Below are 27,828 nucleotides of genomic sequence, written 5' to 3'. Positions count from 1 at the left end.
ACAATGTACGCTAGACATGGGAAAACTCAGTGAGGGGTACATTATTGTAATTTGTAATTATGTTTTTCATGAAAGAAATAAAAAAAATCCAGCCAAAACATTAATTTACAGAGGAGTATGATATATTTTTAAAAGAAAACTGTGAAACATCTATTGCACCCTTAAAAATACCACAGAAAATTAAGTGAGGGCATATTGTAGTTTGTAATTATTTGTAAGATAAAATATAAAAAAATACCGTTCCTTAAAATCAGTCCACAGCAGAGTATGATATAATTAAAAAAACTTGAAGGCAAAAATTAATTGAAATTTTAAAAATACCACGGGAAAACACAGTGTGGGCACATTTTTTACAATTTGTTATATCTAATAATGTATATGACGAAATAATAAATAAACATGGAAGTCTTTTTTTCTTATACGCTAAAGTGTAAAAAATAGATTCGCAAAAACATTTAAACATACGAACGAGATTGGCGTCCATTGAACACATCACACTAGTGAAGTCTCACGAGATCACATCACGGTAGTGCGTTTCTGATCACCGCGTAGTGCTAGGGGGGGCCAGCGCGGCCAGCGGCAGGTCGTCGCGCCGGCGCCGGGGCGGCGACGCGCGTCACAAGGCCGCGTCGTGCGGCTCGGCGAACTTGACCTCGCGCGCGCGCCGGAAGGAGGCGGTCTTGCGGAAGGCGCGCCGCGGCGGCGACGGCAGCGGGAAGGGCAGGCTGGAGGAGGACGTCTGCGTGGTGAGGTGCGGCGGCAGCGCCGGCGCGGCGAGCGGCGCGCGCCGCACGAGGAACGGCGAGCTGCTCGGGAACTGGCTGGCCACGGGCCGCCACTGCTGCTGCAGCAGCTGCTGGTGCTGGCTCCGCGACGGCAGAGGACTGTATTCTGAAAATAACCAAATAACACATCAAACCACGAAAACACACAAAAGAGCACTCTGATAAGATAAGATACGACTTGAAAGCGGTCATGTTAGGAGTCAGAATAATCGGCGGGTATGTATCAGGAGATACACGAATGTTGAAGATGTGAAGATTGTTTGTAGGATAGAGTAGTGTGGAATTCTATTATTCTGCGTATATTCCTTCGGAGAAGCGGCATAGTAGTTTATAGACATAAAAGCAGAGAAAAACTTGAATAGATCAAGTATTTGAAATACTTAGGCATGGTCAAGTAAGGAGTCGGAATAATCAGCGGGTATGTATGATGTGATGCATGAATGTTGAAGATGCGAAGACTGTTTTGCAGGATAGAGTGATGTGAAGGTCTTAGGAAAGGTTTTAGGAAGCGACATGATGGTAGGGTAGTTAGTCAAGAACTTGCATTCTGTGGAATGTTTTGTGCATCATCCATGATGCGAAGATGTTTGCGAGACAGAGTTTTGTATAGGTCTATTCACTCTGCATATTCCTTCTAGAAAGTGACATGATAGTAAGCTAGTTAGTCAGGAACTTACTTTCAGTGGTCCCCGACCGGCGTTCCCTCGCGGTCCAGCCGAAGGAGCGCATCCGGCCTCTCGCGCCCACATGCACAGCGTCGGCAGACAGCGACCGCGGCAGGGGCTTCACCAGGCTGGCCGTGGCCGCCACCTCGCTGGCCGCCAGGAGCTGCTGCTCGTTCAGCGAGTACAGTTTGTGCGTGATGTCCTTACCTGCCATGGGCAAGGAAATAACATTAATCTACTTTGTATAAAGTCTGGCTGCACCCTTGAAGGGAATGAAATGGATTAATCTCGCAAAGAGTTGAATTGACAAATACATGCTGAAGAATATGGAGGTCTGGGTTTTACAAGGCTGATTCAATCAATCACTATTATACACGTATTATATTCACCACTTTACCCATGAATGACAACTTTACTACTTTAATTTTTGGAACTCCTACATAGGGCAATGAATGAGTTGAATTTAAAATATAAATTGACATCCCAACATACGTGATGAAGAATACGGAAGTCTGGGTTTTTACAGGGCTGATTCATGTGATCATTATATACACGTATTTTATTCACCATTCTACCTATGATTGACAACCACACTACTCAATTTTTGAAACTCCTACATTTATCGTAAATCTCATAACGCTTTACGTGTGAGTTCACGGGAGCCATCTGTGTTTGGATTGTGAAAGCTTTTATTTGGCAGAGGCCTTTTTATTTATACATAAATGATAAATCTCGTGTCGTTCCATGATTAGGTTCAGAACACGAATCTATGATTTTAACACTCTCATTATCATTCATAGTTCACTTTATGTAATACCACTTAAAAACACTACTTCATGACTACTGGTTTTCAGAATAATCATTTCATCATAAGGTCAAATGTACACTGCATGGTTTCAATATTTTAAAGTGGTATTACACTAAGTGAATGATGAATGATTAGTAGAGTGTTATGGTAGAATACCACAAAGCTAACAATGCTTTTCATTTACAAAATATCTAAGATTTTATTTAGAACAACCGCTTGGAATTCAAAAAGCCAGAACACCTCACCTATTAGACTATCAAGAACGATTTTCAGCATCGGCCTTTGTCTCAGTACCCTCTCCAGCCTCATCCGTGGCCAACAGAGGTAGGTGCACGGCTCTTCGGCCACAATGGTGACCTGGAACACGTCATCAGACTGCTCGTGGTTGGCCTCCCACTCTGGAGAGTCCACGAACTGCTGCGGGTGGATCATATGCAGCTGCGTTTGTTCGCAAGTCACCTTCAACCTGCAAAAACCCAAATACATAAGCAGGACATATTGCAAGACAGGACTTCACAAGATGGACCCCAAGAATTTTACGTTGGAGACCTTACGTGGGAGAACAAAAGAGGTTTCGGAAGACCCCAAAAGAGATGGTTCGACGACATAGTCGCTGTAGGGGGTAGAAACTAGCTGCAAGCAGCAACCGACCGGAAGAAGCAGTGGAGGTCAGAGGGCTCATGAAGAAGAAGAAGAAGCGACGTCATTGTGGATAAATTGTTATTGTAAATATAAATATAAGATTTATTTAATGTTTTTTGCAGATACTTTGTGGCGCATTTTATATACAATAACTGTATAAAACAAAAAATCTTTATTCTCATATAATTTTTTTAACATCTCAACATAGATGAAGAAGAATATGGGAATATATGAAGAAGAATAGGGCTAACGACCGTCATAAGCGCCAGCCTTAAACCATTAAGTGATCACTTTACAAACGTGTAACATTCACCAATTCTACCCACGAATGAAAACCACACTATTCAAATTCTTGGAACTTCTTTTTACTCGTATATTGTTCAAATTCGAAACAAAGTACTTGAACTCACTAGATTATCACTAGAGATATCAATGGTGAGATGAAAGAAGCTTTTAATTGAGCAGGAACTCTTTCATTTGTATGTGAGGTCCGAATTCTGGATTATAATCACATACATGTCAAAAGTCTGCGTAATCGAAATATATGTATGACTATAATTATCTTAAATACAAAATAGCATGTGAAGAAACTGAAGAAATACTTACTTACTTTACTTATAACCCTTATCCGCACCCAATGGTGCATAGGGCACTGCATCGAATTGACGCAGCGTTATCTTGATCATTACTTACATGAAGGCAAGGCGATCACTCATGCGCTTCAGGAACCAGTCCAGGGTAGTATTAAATAAATATTACAGTGTAAAATCACTAATATTTTTTTTCACCCCCCTGGGAATCGAACCCGGGACCTCCAGCACGGTAGCTAAACACGCTGACCATTACACCACAGAGGCAGACTTAAATACTGAAATTGAAGAAATACTTGATTAAATTAATCACGTACTTTCCCTTGAGCAGGATCGACAGACGTTCGTCGGCTGGTGTAACTCCTTCCACGGAATACGGTTCTCCCGGGTATAGTCTCAAAATTCGGGCCTCTTTGGCCAGTTCCTTGAAGTGCTTCTTGCTCACCTTCAGAGGCTTAAATAATCGAAGGTAGAGCTCCGTCAGCTCCAAGGTGAGGGCCGGTGGAAGAAATCTGAGAATCAAAAATTTAATTAAGGTCAATTTAATTATCTGACTAACTGTCACGCCGCTTCTCCGCAGGGGTAGGCCGTGACGATATAACGCCACAACAATATGTTTTTGCAAACAATCTTCGTCTCTTCCACATTCGTACATAACCCCAGTAATTAACCCCATAATTCCCAGTAATTACTATCCTTTTAATGTCTTTATCAATCTTTCAATCCTACCAAACACACATCTTATACCTATTCTCGTATATTGTATATATAAAATCATTTTTCTGTACCAAATTTCTACATTAACTACTATTTTAAATTCAAATTCATCTCTTCATGTAAAACCATGACGATGTCAACATTCAATTATTTTCTTTGCACACCTTTGACCTCAGCGCCTGCAGATCCTCTCCACTACCGGCACAGCATCATCAGCATACAAAAGGCAAAACGCAATGAAGTCGATCGTTTCAACATCAATTTTTAGTTTCCAATATTTACTAATATTTTACAATCAGATCTGCATTATTGTCTCTCAAAAACCGTGACTTTGGATTAGTCAACATTAATCAACTAATCACTTTCACCAGCGCTTGCTTTCCTTTCAACCTTCCAGTTCTTTCAAATTAAACAGTCGCGGTGATATTACACAACCCTGTTTAACACCTTTAAAGAATCAAACAAAGATGAGCTATTACGCTCGTACAAGAATATGGATATGTGAAGAATGATGTTCGTGAATTTTTACCTTATAACAAGAAGAACCGTGTGAATAGAGTTGATGATCACTAGAGTGACATTCCAGGCAAAGACGTCAGGCGCGCAGAGGTCCATGCCAGCCCATATGGCCAGCAGAAGGAAGCCGGCTGCGGCCAGCGCTCGCATCAAGAGTATGCTCTGCTTGAACCCTTTGGGTACCAGGAACGCAGCAGCCAGGCAGAGGTTGGCCGCCTGGAAGAGGTCTTGCTGCGCGTCTACCCACTTAGCGCAGAACCAGAACCCATACTGGACTGTGCTGCTGTTGCTAGAGCTGGAGAGCTCGTAGTCGCTGGCGTTGTATCCTGTAGCGTTGGTGGCATTGGCATACGATCCATTCCAGATGGGGTCGTTTGCGTTATACCAATAGTTCGGGAAGAATTCATCAGTCCTGTTATCCGGGTAGGTGAAGTTGCTGCTCTCTTGTGTGGAGAAGGAGCCTTCTGTTGGCTTGGCGGTGGGGCTCGAGTGGTTGTGGCCCATGGCTCGCGCAGGGGGCGCCCTGGCCCCGGGCAGGGGCTCGTCGGCCCCCCTCGAGGCGGAGGGGGGCGGGCCGGGGGCTCGCGGGGCTTCCCGCCCGCCGGGGGGCCCTAGAGTGCTCGCGTTCAGCGCCTGGAGTAAGTGTTGCAAGGACGTTCTCGATTTGATCATTAGAGTCTCCATTACAACATCGGCTGGCGAATCGTATGAAGTTTATTTTTCTGAAAAAAACAAGTAAAAGTATTTAACAAAATGCTTTCATTTGAATTTTTTTGTTAATTTCATTTGGTAATTACAAGTATTTCTTAAAATATATTGTGACAAATGTATGGATGCGTTCCGTATCATTTCTAAACACCGTATGTGAATCTTTGTCCAAATTTTAGCGTTGTGTTCCTTGGATCTCAAATTAGCAATGAAGAAACTTGCAAAGAGAGATCAGACGTCCTATCAGCATTGCCAAAAGTACCATGTCTTAGCAAGACAAAATATAGAAAGACCAGGGTGTGTGTAATAACACTAAGATAAAGCTTGTCAGGAGTTTGGTCCACTCCATTTCTCAGAAGCAGAAACGAGAAAATAGGGGAAAACGGCGTGAGGTTAAGTGCTGAAATGTTGAAATGCTGCCATCTGCCTTTGTTCCGAACCTAATTAGACTCTCAGTTGTAAACCTCTATCGATTCCATTCAATCTGTTAAGAGGATCCGTCTTCTTCATTCCCTTCCGACTCTTAACTCATTCATTTTACTTGATTAAACTTTGAACTTTTCCCTTCAATGCTTTTGCTTTCGAACAACTTTTAAGACATTCAAGTTTGAGGACCCATTTAATGTTATTAATTAAATTTTATCAAATCGATTTGAAGTTCATTACACCTCCTTATTTAATAATGGAAAATTTAGTATTGAAATTTATATACTTAATAAAATTAAACACCTTTGTTTTGACCAATTTTTTTATTATTAGTACACTTTTCAACCTACCGGTTTTGACAAGAACCTTGTTATCACCAGGGTTTATTAAATTCTAAAACATTAAAATAGGTAGGTACTCAATAACATTCTCTTACCAAAAGCTTCCACATATTGTGTGGAAGCTTTTGGTAAGAGAATGTAATTGAGAATTTTAATGTTTTTAATGTTTTAGAATTTAATAAACCCTGATGATCACAAGGTTCTTGTCGAAACCGGTAGGTTAAAAAGTGCACCAATAATAAAAAAATGGTTAATACAAAGGTGTTTAATTTTATAACGTTTATAAGATGTGCCACAAAGTACCTTCATAACATTCAAGAAATTTATATAGTTCAATACTAAGAAATGAATCATTTGTCGAAATTGATTTTAAGACAATAACGTAGAAATAATAACTAACTTATACCTCTTCCCTTAGAGGTAGGCAGAGAGAACAGAACGCCACACCTATCTGTCTTTGCAAACAACCTTCGCCTCATGTATGTTCTATTCTTTGTCTTCCCTTGGAGAGAAGTGGCGTTAAAATATTCGTTTCACGAATCTGGATTATCTCCACTTAGGAGTTATTTTCTACATGTCAAAAAATATTCCGAATTGGAGATAATCCAGATTTACGAATAAGTATTTGAACACACTCAATATGATGTAAATAAAGTAACTGGTCAAATTATAAGCTAAAATAATAAATGAAATGCACATACTTCCATATTCTTCTCCATCTGTGTCGAGATGTCAAAAAATAATATATTTTATTTTATTTCAATATTGTTTTTAACAAAATTGAATTCTAGGACGGTTCTGGTCCGGTTTCCCTATAGTGCACAGGTCGGGTGTTCTAATAATACATGAAATACTGTATATAATGCCACAATACATTGAGCGAATGCTGTCCGGAACAGCTCATAAATACAAACCGTATGACAGGCATTGATGCCAACTCCGGCTTTATCATAGTGGGAAATCCCAGTGGTCGGCAACGTGTGGTCGCGAGCCACACGTGGCTCTCTAAGCAATTTGTGTTGCTCTTTCTTTGTCAAATTCAAAATGACATTTTTAACAGAAATATTTTTTAAAATTATTCCGTGCTATTTTTTTTACTAACATTGATCTTTTAAATGCAAATCTGTTCTGTAATGAACGTCAAAGACCATCTGTCTGTTGGTATGCTGTAACTTGTAGAGTAATGATATCTGTGGATATTTGTTTGTAATTTTGTTATAATTTAAACATATTTCGAAGATGTGTTTTTCACATAATTTACATACATAGATTTCGCGTACAAAACTTTTTTTCATGTAAAAAAACCCACTTCCCAGAGAAAGTCGGACATCAATTGTGGAGATCCACATCAAAAAGCAATATTTCAATATTGCACAAAAAATTCTTTAAATGTAAACAGAACAGATTGTGTTCTGTTTACTGTATTCTATCGAAATCTTAATTAAAGTTGCGACAAAACGTGACCAATCCTGTGTTAAACCAATATGAAATCATTAAATCGCACCAAAACGTAACATTTTAAAAGCTAGATTTCTTGATTACTTAAAATCATTTATAATGGAAATGCAATATTTTGGTGAAGACCTCCACATTTGTACTATAGTTTTATTCCGTCTTCTTTACTTGATAAACTAAAAATGCATAATTGAAAAAGTGAATCGTTGAATTTCGAAGGTAGGTACGTTAATATATTTTTGATTAACATAGATACTTAAAAAAGATGTTTATTTTAATAGAAAAAGGCTGTATTAAAATATTTTTAGAGTTGATTTATAAAATTATGACAGACGTATAAATCTGCGCACAAAGTATCTCTGATTAATAATCTGTGTTTATAATAAAAAATACTTGTATGTGCTTATAAACATTGAAAAAAAAAACAATTAATTTATTGAAAATTAGAACTTGGCTTTCCAAAAATTTCCGAACCGTTTTGCTACATGATGTTGCCGACTCCTGGGACATCCATATTGTTGTAGCAGCGCAGACAGCTTTAGGACCCATAGCATGCATTACGAATTGTCGGTAAATCGACTATCAAGCAAATGGGGAAATTCTATCACGAAATAATCGGAAAAAATATTTAAAACATTTGGTACTGTTCAACTCTTTGTTCACAGTATTTTTATAGTACTCCCCTTATCATTCGTCATAAACTTTGTGTAATACCATTTAAGGTTGGGTAATCGATAGCCTTCAACTAAATTTTCTTTAAACCCAGGTAACTGCTGACGTTTTTGCTTTTTGTTTACTCAAAACACTGTTTTTGTGTTGAAAAATATTTTTTTCCCGATTAAAACCTCCCGCCCACTCAACCTATTATAAAACCTGTTAAAATCATAAAGAATAAAATATTTTTTTTTTATAAATCTATATTTTCTTGCAGCTACAATAAAAGAGTCCTTTACATCTCACCAATAGATGTCTCTAGTGAAGTTTTAGTGATTCATGAACAAGGTTTCTAAATTGGTTAATATATATAGAACTTCCAAGAATTTGAGTAGTGTGGTTGTCAATAATGGGTAGAATTGGTGAATGTTACACGTGTGTAAAGTGATCACTTAAACCAGCCTATGACGGTCGTAAGCCCCGTAAATGCCCAGACTTCCATATTCTTCTTCATCTTTGATGAGATGTCAAAAAAAAAAAAAAAAAATAAAAGAGTCCTGTTTGAAAAATACTGTACATTGAAATCGTCTTAATTTTATTTTTCTATTTTCGCAATAAAAGCGATTCGAAGTTCAGACAAGCATTATCGATAAAATTAAGAAAGGTGTGTTAAGCAGAACGGTAAAACAAATTTATGAGGCGAATGTAATTGGAAAAAGGAGCAGAGGAAGACCGAGAAAAACATGGCACGATCAGGTATGCCAAATACATGAAAGTGGTCAGGTTAGGAGTCGAAACAATCGGCGGGAATGTATGAGGAGATGCATGAACGTGGATGAGGCGAAGAATGTTTGCAAAGATATAGTGGTGTGGCGTTCTATTCTCTCTGCCTACCCCTGCGGGGATGCTGCGTGATGGTTAGTTAGTTAGTTAGTTAGCAATAAAATTAAAATGTTTATTTTATGGTTCTTCTATTCTCTTATTTTTCTTGGTGTAGGCCTTGTGGCCTGTTCTTAAGAAGGATTAACATCCTGCGATGTCGATTCCCAGCTGTCATTCCATCTTTTTAGTAGTCTACCTTGGGGTTGGACGAGCAGTGCAATGTGGGGGAGTCTTGATGGTTCCATTCTCCTCACACGCGTATACCATTGTCTTCTTCGTTGCCTTTCCCACCAAATAACATCTTCGGTCTCACATATTTCTCTTATCCTGTTGTTCCTTATTCTATCTCGTAGACTCTTGCCAGATATGCTCCTTGAAGTCTTAATATCTGACACTTTTACTGCGTTTTTTGTTAATGGTACTTAAACGTCTCATATGTTATTTTACACTTTTCATAAGTTGAAATAATATGACCGATATCCACAGTCCTTTTTTTATTCAATTTATGAAACGGAACGAAGAATGAGACTTACATCTTTCTTATTAAGAGTAAAGGTAGGATGCATCGTCTTGAAACACAGACATGAAATAATATAGCTTCAAAATGGAAAAGCAAAGAAATATTTCGATACGCTCCATATCGGAATTGGAATCTTTCCAGAGACTTTTTAGTATACCATTTGGCGCCAAACGAATAAATCCTTAATATCAATTTGGATTTTATTGTAAATTGTATGTATACTTATATTTTAATTGGTTTTCCCACGGATGCTTCTCTAATACATTATGTTGTAAACTATCCATACGACAAAACTTTTTACGTACTTGTGAATTGCAATGATTTAAATTTAATTATTGATAAATTTACGATTTGAAAATATTAGCTAACACAGCTAATAAATTCATTCGAATTTTACTAGAATATATAAAAGGCAGATTCATTTGTCATATTATAACTGCTCCACGCTAATAGTTTGCAATAACGTAGGAAATTTTTCCTTTTTTTAGCTTATAATTCGACCAGGTAATTTATTTACAACATTTTTAGTGTGTTCAAATACTTGCTCGCAAATCTGGATTATCTCTAACTATAGGAATATGAAAAAATATCTCCTATAACTTGTCCGCCTCCGTAGTGTAATGGTCAGCATGCTCGCCTACCGTTCTGGAGGTCCCGGGTTCGATTCCCAGGGGGGTTTAATAAATATAAGTGATTTTTTCACTCTAATATTTATTCAATATTACACCGGACTGGTACCTGAAGTGGAGGGCTGATCACCTTTCCTTCATGTGTAATCGATCGAGATAACACTGCGTTTATATGAAGCAGTGCCCTATGCACCATTGGGGTGCGGAAAGGGATTATTATTTATATTTTTATAATTGGAGATATAACAGATTTGAGAACAAGTATTTGGAAACACTCAAAACGTTGGAAATCAACTGTCCTATGTCAACAAATGTAGTATCTAAAAAGTTTCACTTCTATTTTCCTTTCATTGTATCCAGAATATTTCGATCATTAATAAAACATTTTTTCCCCAATGACAGTTTTAGGTCAGTATATGCGATAGGGTTGTAATTGATTCACGTCTGTAAGTAATGAGATTATAATTGATTCGAAAAACAGTCGGTCTTCCCGCGACGGAGAAGCCCGAAACATTGATCTTTAGGGGACCAATCGTGTAATGGGTGACTACATAGACAGCGAATACAGAGAGACTCGGACAGGGAAGGTGATTGATGGAACGACTGACATTTTATACAAGGCACCTATAATGATAGCTAGGCCTTCGTCAGTACCCAAGTACATCACGTAAGAAAGCTTTGTAACTCAAAATAAACAATAAATATACATATATTAACAACATTTTAAGTGTGTCCAAATACTTGTTCACAAATCTGGATTATATCCAATTAACGGAGTTATTTTTCATATTACTTTTTCACATCTCATCAAAGATGAAGAAGAATATGGAAGGCTGGGCATATACGGGGCTGACGACCGTCATAGGCTTGTTTAAGTGATCACTTTACACACGTGTAACATTCACCAATTCTACCCATTATTATAAGTTCTATATATATGAACCAATTTAGAAACCTTGTTCTTGAATCACTAGAACTTCACTAGAGACATCTATTGGTGAGATACTAATATAAAAATTTCTGCTTATAAAAAGCTTCTTTTCATCTCACTAATAGATGTCTCTAGTGAAGTTCTAGTGATTCAAGAACAATGTTTCAAAATTGGTTCATATATATAGAACTACCAAGAATTTGAGTAGTGTGGTTGTCAATAATGGGTAAAATTTGTGAATGTTACACGTGTGTAAAGTGAACACTTAAACTAGCTTATGACGGTTGTTAGCCCCGTAAATGCCCAGACTTCCATACTATTCTTCATCTTTGATGAGATGTCAAAAAAAACGAAAAATAACTCCTATAATTGGAGATGATCCACATTTGTGAACAAGTATTTGGACACACTCAAAATATTGTAAAAATAATTGTTTTTTGTTTATTTTCAATTCTAGTACACCTTTATTATAATTTTAAACCTTTATTAAATAACTGTGACACATTTTATAAAATCTTTATAAAATTAATTAACTTAGTTTTCACCCTTTTTTTTATTAAAAGAATTTAACCTACCGGTTTCGACAATACCTTGTCATCATCAGGGTTTATTTTTAATCAAAAACATTAAAAACATTAAAATACTATCACTAAAAACTTCCACACACTCTATAAAAATCCTAAATGTTATTCTTTGGTAAAAATAAAGTTAATTAATTTTACAAAGGTATGAAAAAATTTTCTTTGAAAAAAGTATATGGTTTTGAAAAGAAAATAGTTTTTGAAAAGTAAGGAGATTATTTATTTTTTTATTTTTTTATTTATATAATATTAAATATGCATGTAAATATAATTTATCTGCATTTTGATTCTTTGTGTGCATTGCCCGTGTTGATCCGAAATACTAACATTCTAGAGTTCAATACGATTTAAATATATGTATGTATGTATGCAGTGATGGGCTGCATGATAATCGGAGGGGCTCGCGCGAGCCCCTTGTTAAATTTGACTTGGGCAGGCGAACCTCTTGTTAAATTGAGAGAAAACAATATCCTCTGATTACATTAAAGCCATCAAAAATTTTTACCATAAAAAATAAGTCGTATCTATATTTTGTCGTTTGATGTGCATATTGAGAATTTTTTAATTTTTTAATTATTTTGTATTTTTGATAGTTAAAACTAATACACCTCCCTCCCTCCCCCTTCACCCTCCACCCGCTAGCCCTTTGTTATAAAATTGGCAGCCTACTCCTGTATGCATGTATATATAATTTTTGGTGCACGATATAATAACATTATTTATACATTTAAATATTTTTTATTTTTAATTTTTTATTTTTTTGGAATCTGAGCCCACCATCCACCCGCAGCAGTTATAGAGTCCTGAGGGACTCTCTGTCAGCTGCACATAGAGGAAAATCTTCAAAATATTTCTGAAGAAATAAATATTGCTCTATTCAATTAATGAGGGGGGAGGAGGATGTACGGACAGAGGCCGACACTTCGTCCCCACCCCTCGGGATCCCTTCATTACCTCTTTTAATTTTAATAAAATAAAAACAATAAAAACATAAATATAATAATAATAATAACATTTAAATATTGTTTCAATATTGTATCTAAAAAAAAACTTATTTAAAAACAAATATTTTTTTTTAATCGTAAACAATGATACGTCCGGCTTCCTGCGCAGCCGATCGCATACTGAATCATCCTGATTACGAGTTACCCCTTAAAAGGTCAAAGAGGCGCATGCGGTTCGAGCCACACTTCGCCCACCTATGGTCTCGATCACCATACAAGACCACATAGAGTACAGAGTTCATGTTATGTTATCTACCATCTACACGACTGGTAGATAATCGAAGCGTTGAAAGTACACGACACCACGTGGACAAGGGAGGTAAATTTAATTAGCTAATGTAGCTGGTGTTGCAAGCCGATGGAGGCGCCGGTGTTACCTCTCGGTGTCTATCGATTAATTAACACACATAATTATGGCAGCGCCAGTCGCCCTATATCTGACCTGAATAGTGCTCCAGCCCACTGTTTAGTACCTACTTGAACCCCTACATGAGCGTCGAGCGAACTAGGTGCTAGGAATTGTGACGATCTTGATAAGTATTTCTAATATATCGCTCACTCCTTTCAAGAACGTCATAAATCAAATAACTTAATTTTTCAGGAGAATGTTTTTAAAGTTTAAAAATAAAACACAATGTATTAAAAATAAATATCAAGCCACTTATTGAACTTTTTACTGTGTAACAGATCTTTATGGTAAAACCTAAATGTTTTTTTTCTCCATTTGAAAAATGTTCAGTTTATTAAAAAAAAATATTAAACAATACCTTTTCTTCAAAATGCAAAAACAACACTTTCTGCCCTGTAGCGGGTAAATATTAAGTTAAAAATATGCCTCTTTTGCTGGGATATAGTACATTTTCTGGGCATTCCGAAAACATGCACAACTGAAAACTGACGATTTTTGATTTATGACGTTCTTGAAAGGAGTGAGCGATATGTGGAGGTCCTCACCAAAACGTTACATTTCCATTATAAACGATTATAAGTAATCAGGAATTCTAGCTTGTAAAATTTTCACGTTTTGGTGCGATTTAATGATTTCGTATTGGTTTACACAGGTCTGGTCCCGTTTTGTCATAACTTTAATTAAGATTTCGATAGGATACCGTAAACAGAACAGATTTGCATTGAAAGTTTTTTTGTGCAATATTGGAAATATAACTTTTTGGTGAGGACCTCCACATATTCGAACATGGGATCCAGACCCATCTCAATAAATTTTTGGAAAATGTACCTTTTTATACTATTACTACTACCATCACGCCGTTTCCCCGAAGAGTAAGGCAGAGACGATAGAATGCCACACTCTCTTGTCTTGACATACACTCCTAGCTTTCTTCATAAAACTTCCCTCCTATTACGTAGACTTTTGACACCACCAGATTTTAGGATGTGATTAATTTGATGTAATTTCGATTGTTAACTCTACCAAAGATGATCGCTTACACACTCACATCTTTGGTGAATCAATTTAAAATTTAAGACAATTATTTGTTTTTGACATATTTTTTTATTGAATTCATGGTTGTGTACAAATAAAACATTTTCCAATATTGCATACAACGAAACAACAGAATTTCCAGCATAATGTTAATGATATACAGTCGATGACTAATCAATATGTATATTATTATACCATACGAGTATATCACAATGTTGTTTGTTACAATTAATGTTTTCAGGATTTTAAGGAATTTCAGAATTCCTGAAATTTTCAGCCGGAAGGTCATATCTTTAATGTTCATATTTTCACGCCTCGGTGCCTTGTCCCAGTACTTAACCGCTTCATTGTAAAAGCCGAAAGTGCTTGAGTGCTCTTATAAGGCAAAAAATTGTCTCGTTCAAACTTTCGTTATATATCAAATTGATATTTATGTATACTTTTGATAATTATACTTATTAATGTCTCAAAATAATGAGTCATCGTAAATGCGCCATTTATAAAAAAGGTCATTAAATTTTGCGCCAGTGTCTTGACCCAGTTATATTAGTATATCTTTGTATGGGTAACTATTTTTTTTAAAGAGAAATATTTATGGGTAGAGTGGGTTCGAACCGAGAAACTCTCACTTAAGAGTCCACGATGTAACTGTGCAACAGATCTTTTAAGGTCAAACCTAAATGTTTTTTTTTCCATTTGAAAAAAATTAAGTTTATTTAAAAAAATTATTAAACAGTACCTTTTCTTCAGAATGCAAAAACAACACTTTTTGCCCTGTAGCGGGTAAATATTATGTTAAAAATGTGCCGCTTTTGCTGGGACAAAGAACATTTTCTGGGCATTTCGAAAACATGCACAACTGAAAATTTACGATTTTTGATATATGACGTTGTTGAAAGGAGTGAGCGATGTATGCTATTTTATTTTTATTATATATTATTTTTACTCGGATAGTTTCTTATGAACGAAAAAAAGATTGAAAACCACTGATTTCAAGTACGATTTGAGGAGGTACTTTGTTTTAAAACAATGAAATACGTACTGGACATTCACAGCTAGGGAAATTGACGAAGCTGAAAAAATAATAAAGCCTTCACAATAGGCAGTCACCCCTCTCCCCCTAACTGGACGCAAGGCTGTAGGCTATGTTATTTGAGGGTGGTATTGTTATAGTGCAGACGACCCGTGATATTTCCACCCTTTGTCGTGCTAAATGCCAAATCTGAACTGCTTTGGAAATGAACATATACGCTTATAAAACATTTCAAAAGTTTGTATTGATACAATACCGTATATATTATGACATCTCAACGTAGATGAAGAAGAATATGGAAGTCTGGATATTTTGACAGGGTTATTGGGCTGTAATCAGGTTGTGACCTGTCATAGGTTGCTTTGAGTGATCTCTTTAAATGCGTGTAACATTTACCATTCTACCCATGATTGACAACCACACTACTTCAAACTATAACTCCTACATATTCTGTATAACTGTGACGTAATTGATCCGAGAAGGTGAAGCTCTTACCACCAAGACAGTTCGTGAGCTACATGACTCATGTAGGTCTTGAGAATAATCTATGATACATAGGGAGGTCTCAATAGACCTTATATGGTTAGTGACATAAGTGATGCAAGATCCCTTCACCTCATAATAAAAATAAATAACTACTGCATATATCATCTATTTCACGACGCTTTACGTGTCAATTCATTGAAACCATCTATGGTTGGTTTGAAAAAGCTTTCATTTAGCAGAGACAGTTATTGAAATGGATGCGAAATCCTATCCATACTGGGAGACGCCTTAAACATGATTTTCAATTTTTATTTAGCTTATAATTTCACCAATTATTTTGTCAGCATCGTTTAAGATATGTTTAAATCCATGTTCACAAATCTTCTTTTCTTAGTTTCTCCGTTATAGAGTTATTTTAACATATTTGACATCTCAAGATAGATTTAGAAAAATATTGAACTGTGTTTAGTTATAAGCCCTGTAAATACCCAGACTTGCATGTTCTTTGAATCATGTTATTTTTCTACAGCATCCACGAATTCTTTGGTCTTCCTCTAAATATCTTTCAAATCCATGGCAATTGTCTGGTCCAAAATATGCTTAAGTTCTCTGCATTCTATGTGCCTATACCATCTTGCTGAAGAGGGCTTCCGAAAATAGACGAGAATGGCGAAGGAAATGTCATCTGTTGCTGCAAACTAATCCGCAGGATTGAGACCATTAAATAAAAAAAATACTACCTTGATTGCCTATCCTCTACCTTACTATTGATGCTTGTTACACCCAGGTTTCCACGAATGCGTGAGCTCTTTATTTTGTCTCTAAGAGACACTCTAGTTGACCATCTAAGCATTCACATTTCAGGAATTTTTAGCTGCCTAGAGTAGGTGTTATACATTCAGAGCCACAGAAAAGTACGGGTCTGACAATTGTTTGGTAGACTTTTACCTTTAACTTAGCTGGCATTTTTGGTTCATAAAGAACTCAGGTCATTGATAAATATAAGCTTAACCATTGGAGAATATAAGCTTAGCGTTACAAATAATTACTTGAAGATGTAATGTAACATCTTGCCATGAATGACTAACTCTAAAGTCATTTGACAAAGACAAACTCAATTTGTTATAAATAATAAATGTGATGCTTCCCAGGGGGATAAATCTTCCTAATCAAAGTTTGCAAGTGTCATATTATCAATATAAACGGAATTCTAAAAATATAACTCTGAAATAGGCCTTTTCAGATTTGCGACCATTAAAATTAATATAAATAAATCATCCAGCCCCTAATTTATTCCAAGCCAAAAATACATAAACATGATCAAAACAAATAACAATATATGAACAAACTAACGAATCATCTCGCCCCTTCCAATATAAATATAATTTTCAAGTTGAGACGAATCCAGATATTGAATAAATTTACCTAGAAAATTTAAACCCGGTTACTAAAAATTTGGGAATAAATCAAGAAAAAAAGGAATAAAAAAAGGATCAGAGAGTATCTTACATACATTTGAGCGCCATACTAATCTGTATTTGCAAACAATCTTCGTCTCTACCACACTCACGCATCTCCGTACCGTTAAATTTATTGTGATATGTGTTTCGATGCATTCCGCATCATTTTTAACCACCAAATGTGAAGCTTAATATGAATTTTAGAAACTTTATTAAATTAAACAACTTTGTTGTAACCACTTTTTTATTATTAGCACACTTTAACCTACCGGTTTCGACAAGAAACTTGTTCATAATCAGGGTTCATTAAATTCTAAAACATTAAAAAATTTAAATACTTATAATGAATTAAATACCCTTACCAAAAACTAAATTCATTCAAGAAACTAAATTTTAGAGTTTATTGTTGAAGTCCTTGAGATGTTAAAGGTTAAAGAGAGGGTAGGAGCTGTTTTAATTTTTTTTTCCTTTTTTTATCAGTGGGAACTTGGACAATAGGGAGAAGGCTTCTCGTTAATTACGGGTTTGAATTTATATTCCATCAAAGTGTTACAGTGTACTAATTTTCGTTCAAATATTTTTTAGGATTTCTACGTTATTGTTGTTATGTTTAATATGATTTCCATGGAACTGAGCAGGTCGTGTGGCCCGTATGTCTGAGGACAGATGGACGAAGCAGGTGCTTGGTTGGAGGCCAAGAAGAGTGGGTAGGCCCCAGACAAGATGGTCTGATGACGTTAGGAAACTAGACAATAGAGAACTGCGGAAGTCAAGAGGGAGGCCATTGTATAATACTGGACAAGAAGAAAGTAAATAAGTAAGTATTATATGATTTTCATACTTGTTAAAAAATCTAATTTTCATATTATTTTTTGAGATCTCATCAAAGATGAAGAAGAATATGGAAGTCTGGGCATTTACGGGGCTGACGACCGTCATAGGCTGGTTTAAGTGATCACTTTACACACGTGTAACATTCACCAATTCTACCCATTATTGACAACCACACTACTCAAATTCTTGGAAGTTCTATATATATGAACCAATTTAGAAACCTTGTTCTTGAATCACTAGAACTTCACTAGAGACATCTATTGGTGGGGTGAAAAGAAGCTTTTTATTGAGCAGAAACTCTTTTATTAGTATGTGAGGCTCGAATCCTCGATTATAATCACACACATGAGAAACGCCAGAAAATATTATATTAATTTTTTTATTTAAGCTTATAATTTGACCAGATAATTTATTTACAACATTTTGAGTGTGTTCACAAAATCTGGACTATCTCCAATTAAAGCTGTTATTTTCATTTTTTTCGACAAAGTGATCACTTTACACACGTGTAACATTCGCCAATTCTACCCATTATTGACAACCACACTACTCAAATTCTTGGAAGTTCTATTTATATGAACCAATTTAGAAACCTTGTCAAAAAATGATATTAAAATAACTCCTGTAATTGGAGATAATCCAAATTTTGTGAACAAGTATTTGGACATACTCAAAATGTTGTTAATCTAATTTTCGCTCGAAGGCTCTAGATCTAAATAAGTTTGAGAATCAACCCTCTCCGTGTAGGTCTAGTATATAATTCAATATTATAATGTACGTCAGGCTGCAGAGCCAAGCTCTAGTTACTATAGTTAAGATAGCATAGTAAATTATATAAACCTTGGGACGGACTTTATTCTCTATTGTGTGTGTTAACTAAGTATGGAGGGTTTATGAGGTTCCTTTCTGCGTATCGAGCAAATTTTTGATGAGGGAATAATAAATTAGCATTAAAATAGCCCTGAAGAAGGTAAACCATCACGCCACATCCCCGTTGGGGTATGCAGATAGAATATAACGCCTTGAAGATTTGTTCCTATTTTGAACCAACTCGACAATGAATAGCAATCTTTTTATTTTTCTTCATTTAGATTTATGTAAAAATATAAAATATATGTATTTATATATATTTACATACATTTACACTCCTTGCATCACATGCATCTAGTCATACATACCCTCCGAGTTTTTTATTATAAAAAAAAAATTCTTTGTGTCACGTTCTCATTTCATTCTTTCATTGTATTTCCTATAACATTGATGACATATGGACATTGAGGTTTGCAAATAAACAGAGCTAACACACATGGTGATGCATCAATCAAATTATACGATGTAAAATAAACACGTACGCTCCTGGCTTTGTGACTTTCCACCCTCCATTGAGAGGTTGATTGTTAGCATTTCATTACTTGTGATGCGACATTCAATAAGCTGGCTGTCAGGCTGTTTCCTTCCCTTCCTTTGACGGATGACAGGGTGAGGGGATGCGGGGTGTACGAGGCTAGGGAAGGGGGTGAATGGTAATACGTCCTGAGCGATGGTCACTACGCCTATTTATCCGGTCAGTCAAATAGTGATCGGAATTTTCCTCACCAAGAGTCGTGGACATTTCGACACAGGTGAAGAAAAATATGTATTTTTTTGTCGTTGAAGAGGGAATATGGAAGTCTAGGTATTTACAGAGATAACTACCTTTCATAGACTGGTTTGATTGATCACTTTATATACAAGTGCAACTTTGATTGACAACAAACTACTCAAAATTTTGGAACTCCTACAAATATGATCAATCTCATGACGCAGCACAGTGAGTTCACAACAGCCATCTATGATTGGATTGAGAAAGCTTATATTTAGCAGAGAAATTTTCCCCATCAAGATTCAGTGATTTCAACATAGATGAAGAAGAATATGTAACATTTTTAACATCTCAAAATAGATGAAGTAGAATATGGAAGTCTGGGTATTTACAGTATGTCCTATCATAGGCTGGGTTCAGTGATCACTTACCACAAGTGCAATATTCACCATTCTACCCATGATTGATAACCACACTACTGATAAACGAGTATTGATAGATTTCATGACACAGTACATAATTCTGAATATTATAACTGTAAAACTTTTTGAAGAAAAAACGTAATATGAATCGAAAATTTCTGCACGCCCCTGAAGGAATCCCTCACAAACTGTCCAATATAAAACTTAAGCTTTTATTTAGTCACCCATATCGCTCACTCCTCTCACCAACGTCATAAATAAAAATTCGTCAATTTTCAGTTGTGCATGTTTTCGAAATGCCCAGAAAATGTACTATATCTTTGAAAAAGCGGCATATTTTTAACACAATATTTACCCGCTACAGGGCAAAAAGTGTTGTTTTTGCATTCTGAAGAAGAGGTATTGTTTAATTATTTTTTTAAACATACTAAATATTTTTCAAATGGAGAAAAAACATTCATGTTTTACCAAAAAAGATCTGTTGCATTGTAAAAAGTTCAATAAGTGGCTTGATAATTATTATTAAAACATTTTACTAAAAACATTGCATAAAAATAGAGAATCAGGTTTTCAGGCGTTTACCAGTACGTAAAATAATCATTTTCAAGCGTCTGCCAATGTCTCCTAAAATAATTAGGCTAGGATCAACATACATAGATATAAATACATACTTGGATTATTGATAACCCACTGTTAAAATTTTTAAAGTTCAATAATGGTTAGAATGTTAAATTTACACATGTGAAAAGTGATCACTTCAATACCCAGACGTCCACATTCTTCTTCATCTATTCTGAGATGCCAGAATTTCATAAAGTAAAAAGTCAGTAACAAAATTTGATTCGAGAATACGACCATTAGTGCGCTGAATTAGACTCGATGCGATTAATTACAAATTATCTATGTGGAGCCAAGATGGTCGTCACGCATAGGAAGCAATGTACGGAGCGTGGAATCCAAGGGAAGCTAGCCATTTCCTCTTTCTCTGGCTAATCTCGCCATAAATCGCCAATTCCGTTTGCCAAATAAACGCTCTAATGCTAAATTAAATTGTAGTACAAAGGTGCACGAGTGAAATCGATTGGTATTACGTTAGTTGGTCAGTCAATGACAGGCAAAATATTCTAGCTCAATAATGTTACATGGATAAGGTATACCATATGGAAGATATTTATAAATAATAAGTACTGATAAAGGTTGGAATGATTAAGGAAACACTTGTTTTTATACCTCTTGAATTTATTAATCACTACTAGTTTCGGAAGCTAAACTTCCATCGTCAGGTTATTATTCAGACCTGACGATGTAAGTTTAGCTTCCGAAACTAGAAATCATTAATAAACTCAAGTGGTATAAAAATAAGTGTTTCCTTAATCATTGTAACATGTCTTACCATAAAGTAAATGCCGAAACAATAAATAAAAAAAGGTTGGGTTGTGGTCCCGTGGTTAGTGTCTAGGTTCTAATCCAGTATAATACAATTTAATACGTATTTATACAATGTGATGATGAATGATAATAATATTCATATTGCTCACTCCTTTCAAGAACGTCGTAAATCAAAAATCTTCAATTTTCAGTTGTGCATGTTTTCGGAATGCCCAGAAATGTACTATAACCCAGCAAAAGAGGCATATTTTTAGCTTAATATTTACCCGCTACAGGGCAGAAAATGTTTTTTAAGATGTAAAAAAAAAATATATAATATTTTCCAAATGGAGAAAAAACCTTTTGGTTTTACGTAAAAAGATCTGTTGCACGTTAAAAAGTTCAATAAGTGGTATGATATTTATTTTTAATGCATTGTGTTATATTTTTAAACTTTAAAAGCGTTCTCCTGAAAAATCAAGTTTTTTGATTTATGACGTTCTTGAAAGGAGTGAGCGATATCTTATCATCCTGATGTATGGAAATGAATTATGGAGTTGGCAAAAGGAAGTTGAAATTAACCTGCATTCTCGATCTCTCGGTGCGGCAAAACGGTGTATGATAGACGTTCGAATTGTGATAAAGGGAAGGATGCTGGGCTGAAATAAGCATTATCGATTACATTAAGAAAGGTTTGTTGAGATGGTTTGAGTATGTGAATCTAATATGAATCTAGGAAATAATGCTAAAACAAATATATGATGCGAATGTAGCTAAAAATAGAAGTAGAGAAACTGGCATGATCATGAATGCGAAAGAGGCGAATATTGTTTGCAAAGACAAAGTGGTATGGTGTTCTATTCGATCTGGCTACTCCTGTGGGATGATGGTCAGTTAGTTAAGGAAGGAAAGAGATTTACTAATGAGTGTTGACAAATCATACCTTTCCAGGAGTACAATAATTGATGTATGACTTTCTCTAAGGAGTGGGTTTTTAAAAAAAAAATTAATATGTATTTTTTTAAAATAAAATCTTTGTATCATGAAGATATAAATTATGTAAGAATAATTGTAGTAAAAAATACTGCTCAACATCTCTAGGTTTTATTTTATGACAAGGTTAAATACAAATATCCACAGATGTTATTACTATATAAATAACATCATACCAACTGACAGTTAGACTTCGACGTTCATTAACGTCGATACTGCTTTGAGGAAAATTCGCACCGACGTTCATTTACGTCCATACTTCCGGAAAGAGTCATGGTATTTGAAAAAAAGTCGCCTTTTGTATGCCAACGATGCTGTGTTTCATACCGATAGTAGAGAAGACCTGCAGGCGCTGGTGACAGGTGTATAGTAAGAGCAAGGAAAGTGATTTACTGATATATGTGCAGGATATCCAAAGTCATAGTTTTTAAAAGAGATAAATGAAGATCTACAATTATGATTAATGTAAGATCTGGATGGAAAAATTGTGATAAATGGAAAATTTTAGAAAAGGAAGATGATTTCGTATATTTGGTTAGTATTTTTCTACGAATGTGCTGTAAAAAGATAGATGATAGTTCGAATGGTGACATAAGAAAAATAAACATGGCTGAGATAAGCGTTATCGATAAAATTAAGATATTATATAATGATACAGGAAGAAGAGTGAATGCTGGAAACAGAGTGAACGGCACGAACACGTATGCCAAATACTTGAAAGCGGTCAGGTTAGGAGTCGAAACAAACGGGTATGTATGAGGAGATGCATGAACGTGGAAGAGGCGAAGATTGTTTGCAAAGACAGAGTGGTTTGGCCTTCTATTCTCTTTGCCTACCCCTACGGGGAAGCGGCGTGATGGTTAGTTAGTTAGTTAGAGTGAATGGTATTGAAATCAAATAACACTGAAAATCAGTAAAAGTAAATATAAATCTTTAAGCGAAAATCAATTTGCTGCGTTAAATGCTGAAATGATTTTTTTATTATTTCTAATTCAAACTGTATTATATGTTTCGTAAACGATTTACTGCAGTTTTCTCTTTGAATTTAAACTGAACGATATGTCCCGTAAAAGATTTACTGGAGTTTTCTCTTTTAGTTTTAACTTTAAAATAAAATACAACTTAGTAGACTCAAAAAGTCTGTGTTTGATTTAAGATTAATACATAAATTAAAATTGAGTTCTACAAATTAAACGCCAAATCAATAAATAAATATACTAAATGATATGTTCCATAAACGATTTATTGAGGTTTTTTATTTAAACTGAATGATATGTTCTGTAAACGATTTACTGGAGTTTTCTCTTTTAATTTAATCTGTATGATATGTTCCGTAAACGTTTTATTGGAGGATCTTTAATATACATTTAAACGCAGACACGTAAATGGGTTAAAGCTTTGGCAACAAGATAACGGCCTTGCAATAAGGAGGTTTTATTCGTTCGACCAGAAACAGTATATACGGTATAATGTATCGCAACCTACATGTGTGTGTTATTTCCCATACTTGGCAACAAGAGCTTTCGAGCTTTTCGTTCGTATTGCGTCGACATTTTGAGCTTTTGATCACGCAACAATATTTTTTCCTTATATTTTTTTAAGAAATATTTGATCCTTATCTACATGCGCGCTTATTTTCAACGTACTCTCTGCGTTTTATGCGAACCCAGCGAAACGTTTAAAATTAACAACCGCTTATCACGAGTTTTATCTTTATATTAAATATATTTTTCAAGGTTCAGTGGGTTGTAAATACATTTTATTTATCTTTTTTCTATGATCAACCTGGTCCTATTATTCGTCCAAATGACAAACAGTGTGTGTATATATATATATATATATATATATATATATATATATATATATATATATATATATTTATATATAAATATATATATATATATATATATATATATATATATATATATATATATATATATATATATATATATATATATATATATATATATATATATATATATATATATATATATATATATATATATATATATATATATATATATATATATATATATATATATATATGTATATATATATATATATATATATATATATATATATATATATATATATATATATATATATATATATATATATATACATATTTAAACATATGTATATGTATATTTATATATTAATTCTTGTATTCGTTTTTGGATGAGGTAGAGTAATAATAATAATAATAAAACCCTTATCCGCACCCCAATGGTGCATAGGGCACTGCGTCATATAAACGCAGTGTTATCTTGATCGTTTACACATGAAGGAAAGGTGATCAGCCCTCCGCTGCAGGTACCAGTCCAGGGTAATATTGAATAAATATTACAGTAAAAAAATCACTCATATTTATTTTACCCCCCCTGGGAGTCGAACCCGGATCCTCCAGAACGGTAGCCGAGCGTGCTGACCATTACACTACGGAGGCGGATGAGGTAGAGTACATTGTTTTTTTTATGTGATCACTTTATACGTGTGTAGCGTTACCATTTTACCCAACTACACTACTGAAATTTTAGGAACTTGAACCCCAAGATAATTTCAGTTTACGGACTATTTATCATTTTTATACATTTTTCATTAATTGATTCGGCAGTCATACCATTTACTCTGATCATTTTAAATTTATTAACACATCGTAATACCACGATTTCTTAAAATTTATCGTGAGACACGTTCCGATATATTCTGTATTGTAACGATGTTCGAAAATGATACGGAATGCATGAAAACACGTGTCACAAAATATATAATGAAATAATGGTACTTATCAAGTAATATTTAAATTGAAAACAAATGAAATCCTTGATAAGATTCCCCTCAATATTTTTGTTTAATTGAAGAATATGTTATTATTGGAGAGTCACTTGGTAAATACAATTATTTCATTTAATCTATTATGTTATTATATTTCAAACACCATAAATGACGCAGAATCTGTCGTAACATGTGTCACAATAGATTTTAAGAAAAAGTGGAATTTATAAAGTATCTAATGTTTAAATAAAAAATGGATAAATATTTTCACAAAATGACTTGTTCATCAATTAATTGGACTCTATTTGTAATAGTTGAACGTATATTTAATGACATTACGTGGAAAAATATTAAATATAATGTAAATCTTTGTATGTATGTTATATTCAATTACGCGTGTACAAACAAAGATAAAGTCATATCTTTAAGCAACGTTCACAGTGGATCAACAACACAAACGTTTCAGTATAAGCTTGTCAACCTGTAGATGGGCGTTCCTGAAAACTGAAACAAAGCCCCTGAAAGCGTGCAAAGGTGCTTGTAATTTCGTTAAAACGCCACGTTAGATAAGACGATAAACGAATATGTGTTTAAATATACCATATGAACACAATTAGCTAGATATATCATGAATGAGCGATGAAAATATTATGATTATTTATAGAATTTAGATGTTTAGGTGATTGAAAGTCAAATATAAAATGTTTTCAAACATACGTATGTACATAGGGTTTTTGTGATGTATTTTTCACATTTACCTTCCCTATCTTTACTTTTCTACCTGCAGAAAAGCCTCTTTAAATAGAGGCTTTGCGGGTTATTCCTCTAAAACATACCAACCCCATAAAGATAATCGAATAACATGATAGAGTGATGACAATATTATGATTATTTATAGAACTTTGGTGTAAAGATGGTTAAAAGTGATAATTTATGTCTTCAAATATGCCAACACAATAAGCTGCAGTTGGAATATCATGAATGGCTGATTAAAATATTATGATTAATTATATAATTTAGATGTTTAGATAATTGAAGGTGATAATATAAAATGTCTTCAAACATGCCAACACGAGATGGAATATCATGAGTGACTGATATAAATATTATGATTATTTGAATAATTTATGTGTTTGAAAGGTTATATACTAATATGATAAGCTAGAGTTGAAATATCGTGAGTGACAGATGAAAATGTTATGACTATTTATAGAATTTATGTGTTTAGGTGTTTGAAAGAGATGATATACCAATACGATAAGCTAGAGATGAAATATCACGAGTAACTGATGAAAATATTATGATTATTTATAGAATTTTGGTATTTTGATGACTGTAAATGATAATGATAAGGATGATGAAGATTTTTTTTAAAGGTTAATGGTAAAAAATTGGAACCTCTCATGAGGAACGTGTGCCCGCGACGTGGTCACTTCATCTCGCGCTACCAGGCGACCAGCGGGCGCAGGAGTCTCGCGCGACCGCCCAGTACTCCGTCAGCTGCACCGCCGCACATCACACCGGGCACCGAACATTCCGACCGACGAGCACTCTGTGTTTACATTCGCGCGGGCGCATCTCAGAGGCTGGCTAGATCATGGCCGACTGGGTGCCCAGAGAGGCCAGGCGGCCCGGGACGATGCGGACTGCTCGGCGTCTCGGCGCGCACTGGGCGTCGCGCGACCCCCATCCCCCGCTGCGTGACGCCCCCCCTGCTATCTCCCCACCTCGCCGCGCCTCGTCATGCCGACCTCTCTGTACCGCCAGTTCGGTCTCCGAATAATAAAAACGGCATTTTTCCGGACGTGGAAATTCCGATGACACCAGTACTTCCATAGGTAGGGAGAACGATGCTAGACGGGTTAAATATATATATATATATATATATATATATATATATATATATATATATATATATATATATATATATATATATATATATATATATATATATATATATATATATATATATATATATATATATATATCGTAGTCATAGAGGAGAAAATGACCAAGCGCATTTTTGACAAAAACGTGATCATTGACTATTTGATATCTTACTAGCTTAATATTGCCCTGAAAATAATCTCAAAGGATTTTAAACTTGGAAGTATGATATATTGACTTGTTTAAAATGACTAACTGCATTGGTGTTTATTTTCTTGCCAAGCTAAAGTGACTTAAATGGCCCTCCTGAACATTTTGTTTTGTTAGTTGGTCACTTTCTCCTGTACGACTACGATATATAAACATGTATTATATAATAAATATAATATATATTTTCTTCCTCGAAAGATATCTCGAGAAAGACCAAAGAACTCATGGATGCTGCAAAAAGATAGCATAATCGAAGCACGGCCTAGGTAACGTTGTCCATGACAGAAGGACCTACAACCTGAGTATGAGCAGATGCATCAGTGTGGAAAAGGCGAAGATCGTTTGGAATGACAGATATTGTTATGGTGTTCGAAAACTTCGTGATGGTAGTAGTAAGATGAGTTGTAAAAGAAAATTAATTTTATTATGACGACTAGTTTCGGATAAAAATGTTTACATTTACACCCAAAGGTGGAAATA

General features: G+C 35.0%; 1 protein-coding gene across 1 annotated transcript; it reads right to left on the bottom strand.

Moving 5' to 3' along the window:
• Window positions 1-436: 436 nt before the first annotated feature.
• LOC148313372 (uncharacterized) lies at window positions 437-26,889 on the bottom strand. The gene is made up of 6 exons (XM_088263632.1): window positions 26,650-26,889; window positions 4,737-5,445; window positions 3,808-4,002; window positions 2,504-2,724; window positions 1,463-1,657; window positions 437-891 (listed from the first exon to the last, which is right to left on the bottom strand). Exons 2-6 carry the CDS (start codon window positions 5,405-5,407, stop codon window positions 617-619), a joined length of 1,557 nt encoding a protein of 518 aa, XP_088119758.1. The 5' UTR covers window positions 5,408-5,445; window positions 26,650-26,889; the 3' UTR covers window positions 437-616.
• Between the last annotated feature and the right edge of the window lie 939 nt (window positions 26,890-27,828).

This window comes from Brachycentrus maculatus, unplaced genomic scaffold, assembly GCF_059751285.1.
Source record: "Brachycentrus maculatus isolate JH-2025_06_01 unplaced genomic scaffold, ASM5975128v1 h1tg000013l, whole genome shotgun sequence".
Classification (NCBI taxonomy): domain Eukaryota; kingdom Metazoa; phylum Arthropoda; class Insecta; order Trichoptera; family Brachycentridae; genus Brachycentrus; species Brachycentrus maculatus.
The sequence above is the reverse complement of the archived record's forward strand: the minus strand, read 5'-3'. Positions and strand labels throughout refer to the sequence as shown.

What these genes read in the sequence shown, in the direction of transcription:
- LOC148313372 (XM_088263632.1), bottom strand. Translation starts at nt 5,407, where the DNA reads ATGGAGACTCTAATGATCAAATCGAGAACGTCCTTGCAACACTTACTC. An exon ending in CGTTCTTGATAGTCTAATAG is followed by an intron (nt 1,658 to 2,503) that starts GTGAGGTGTTCT and finishes TGCCCATGGCAG; the next exon opens with GTAAGGACATCACGCACAAA. An exon ending in CCGGTCGGGGACCACTGAAA is followed by an intron (nt 892 to 1,462) that starts GTAAGTTCCTGA and finishes GGTTATTTTCAG; the next exon opens with AATACAGTCCTCTGCCGTCG.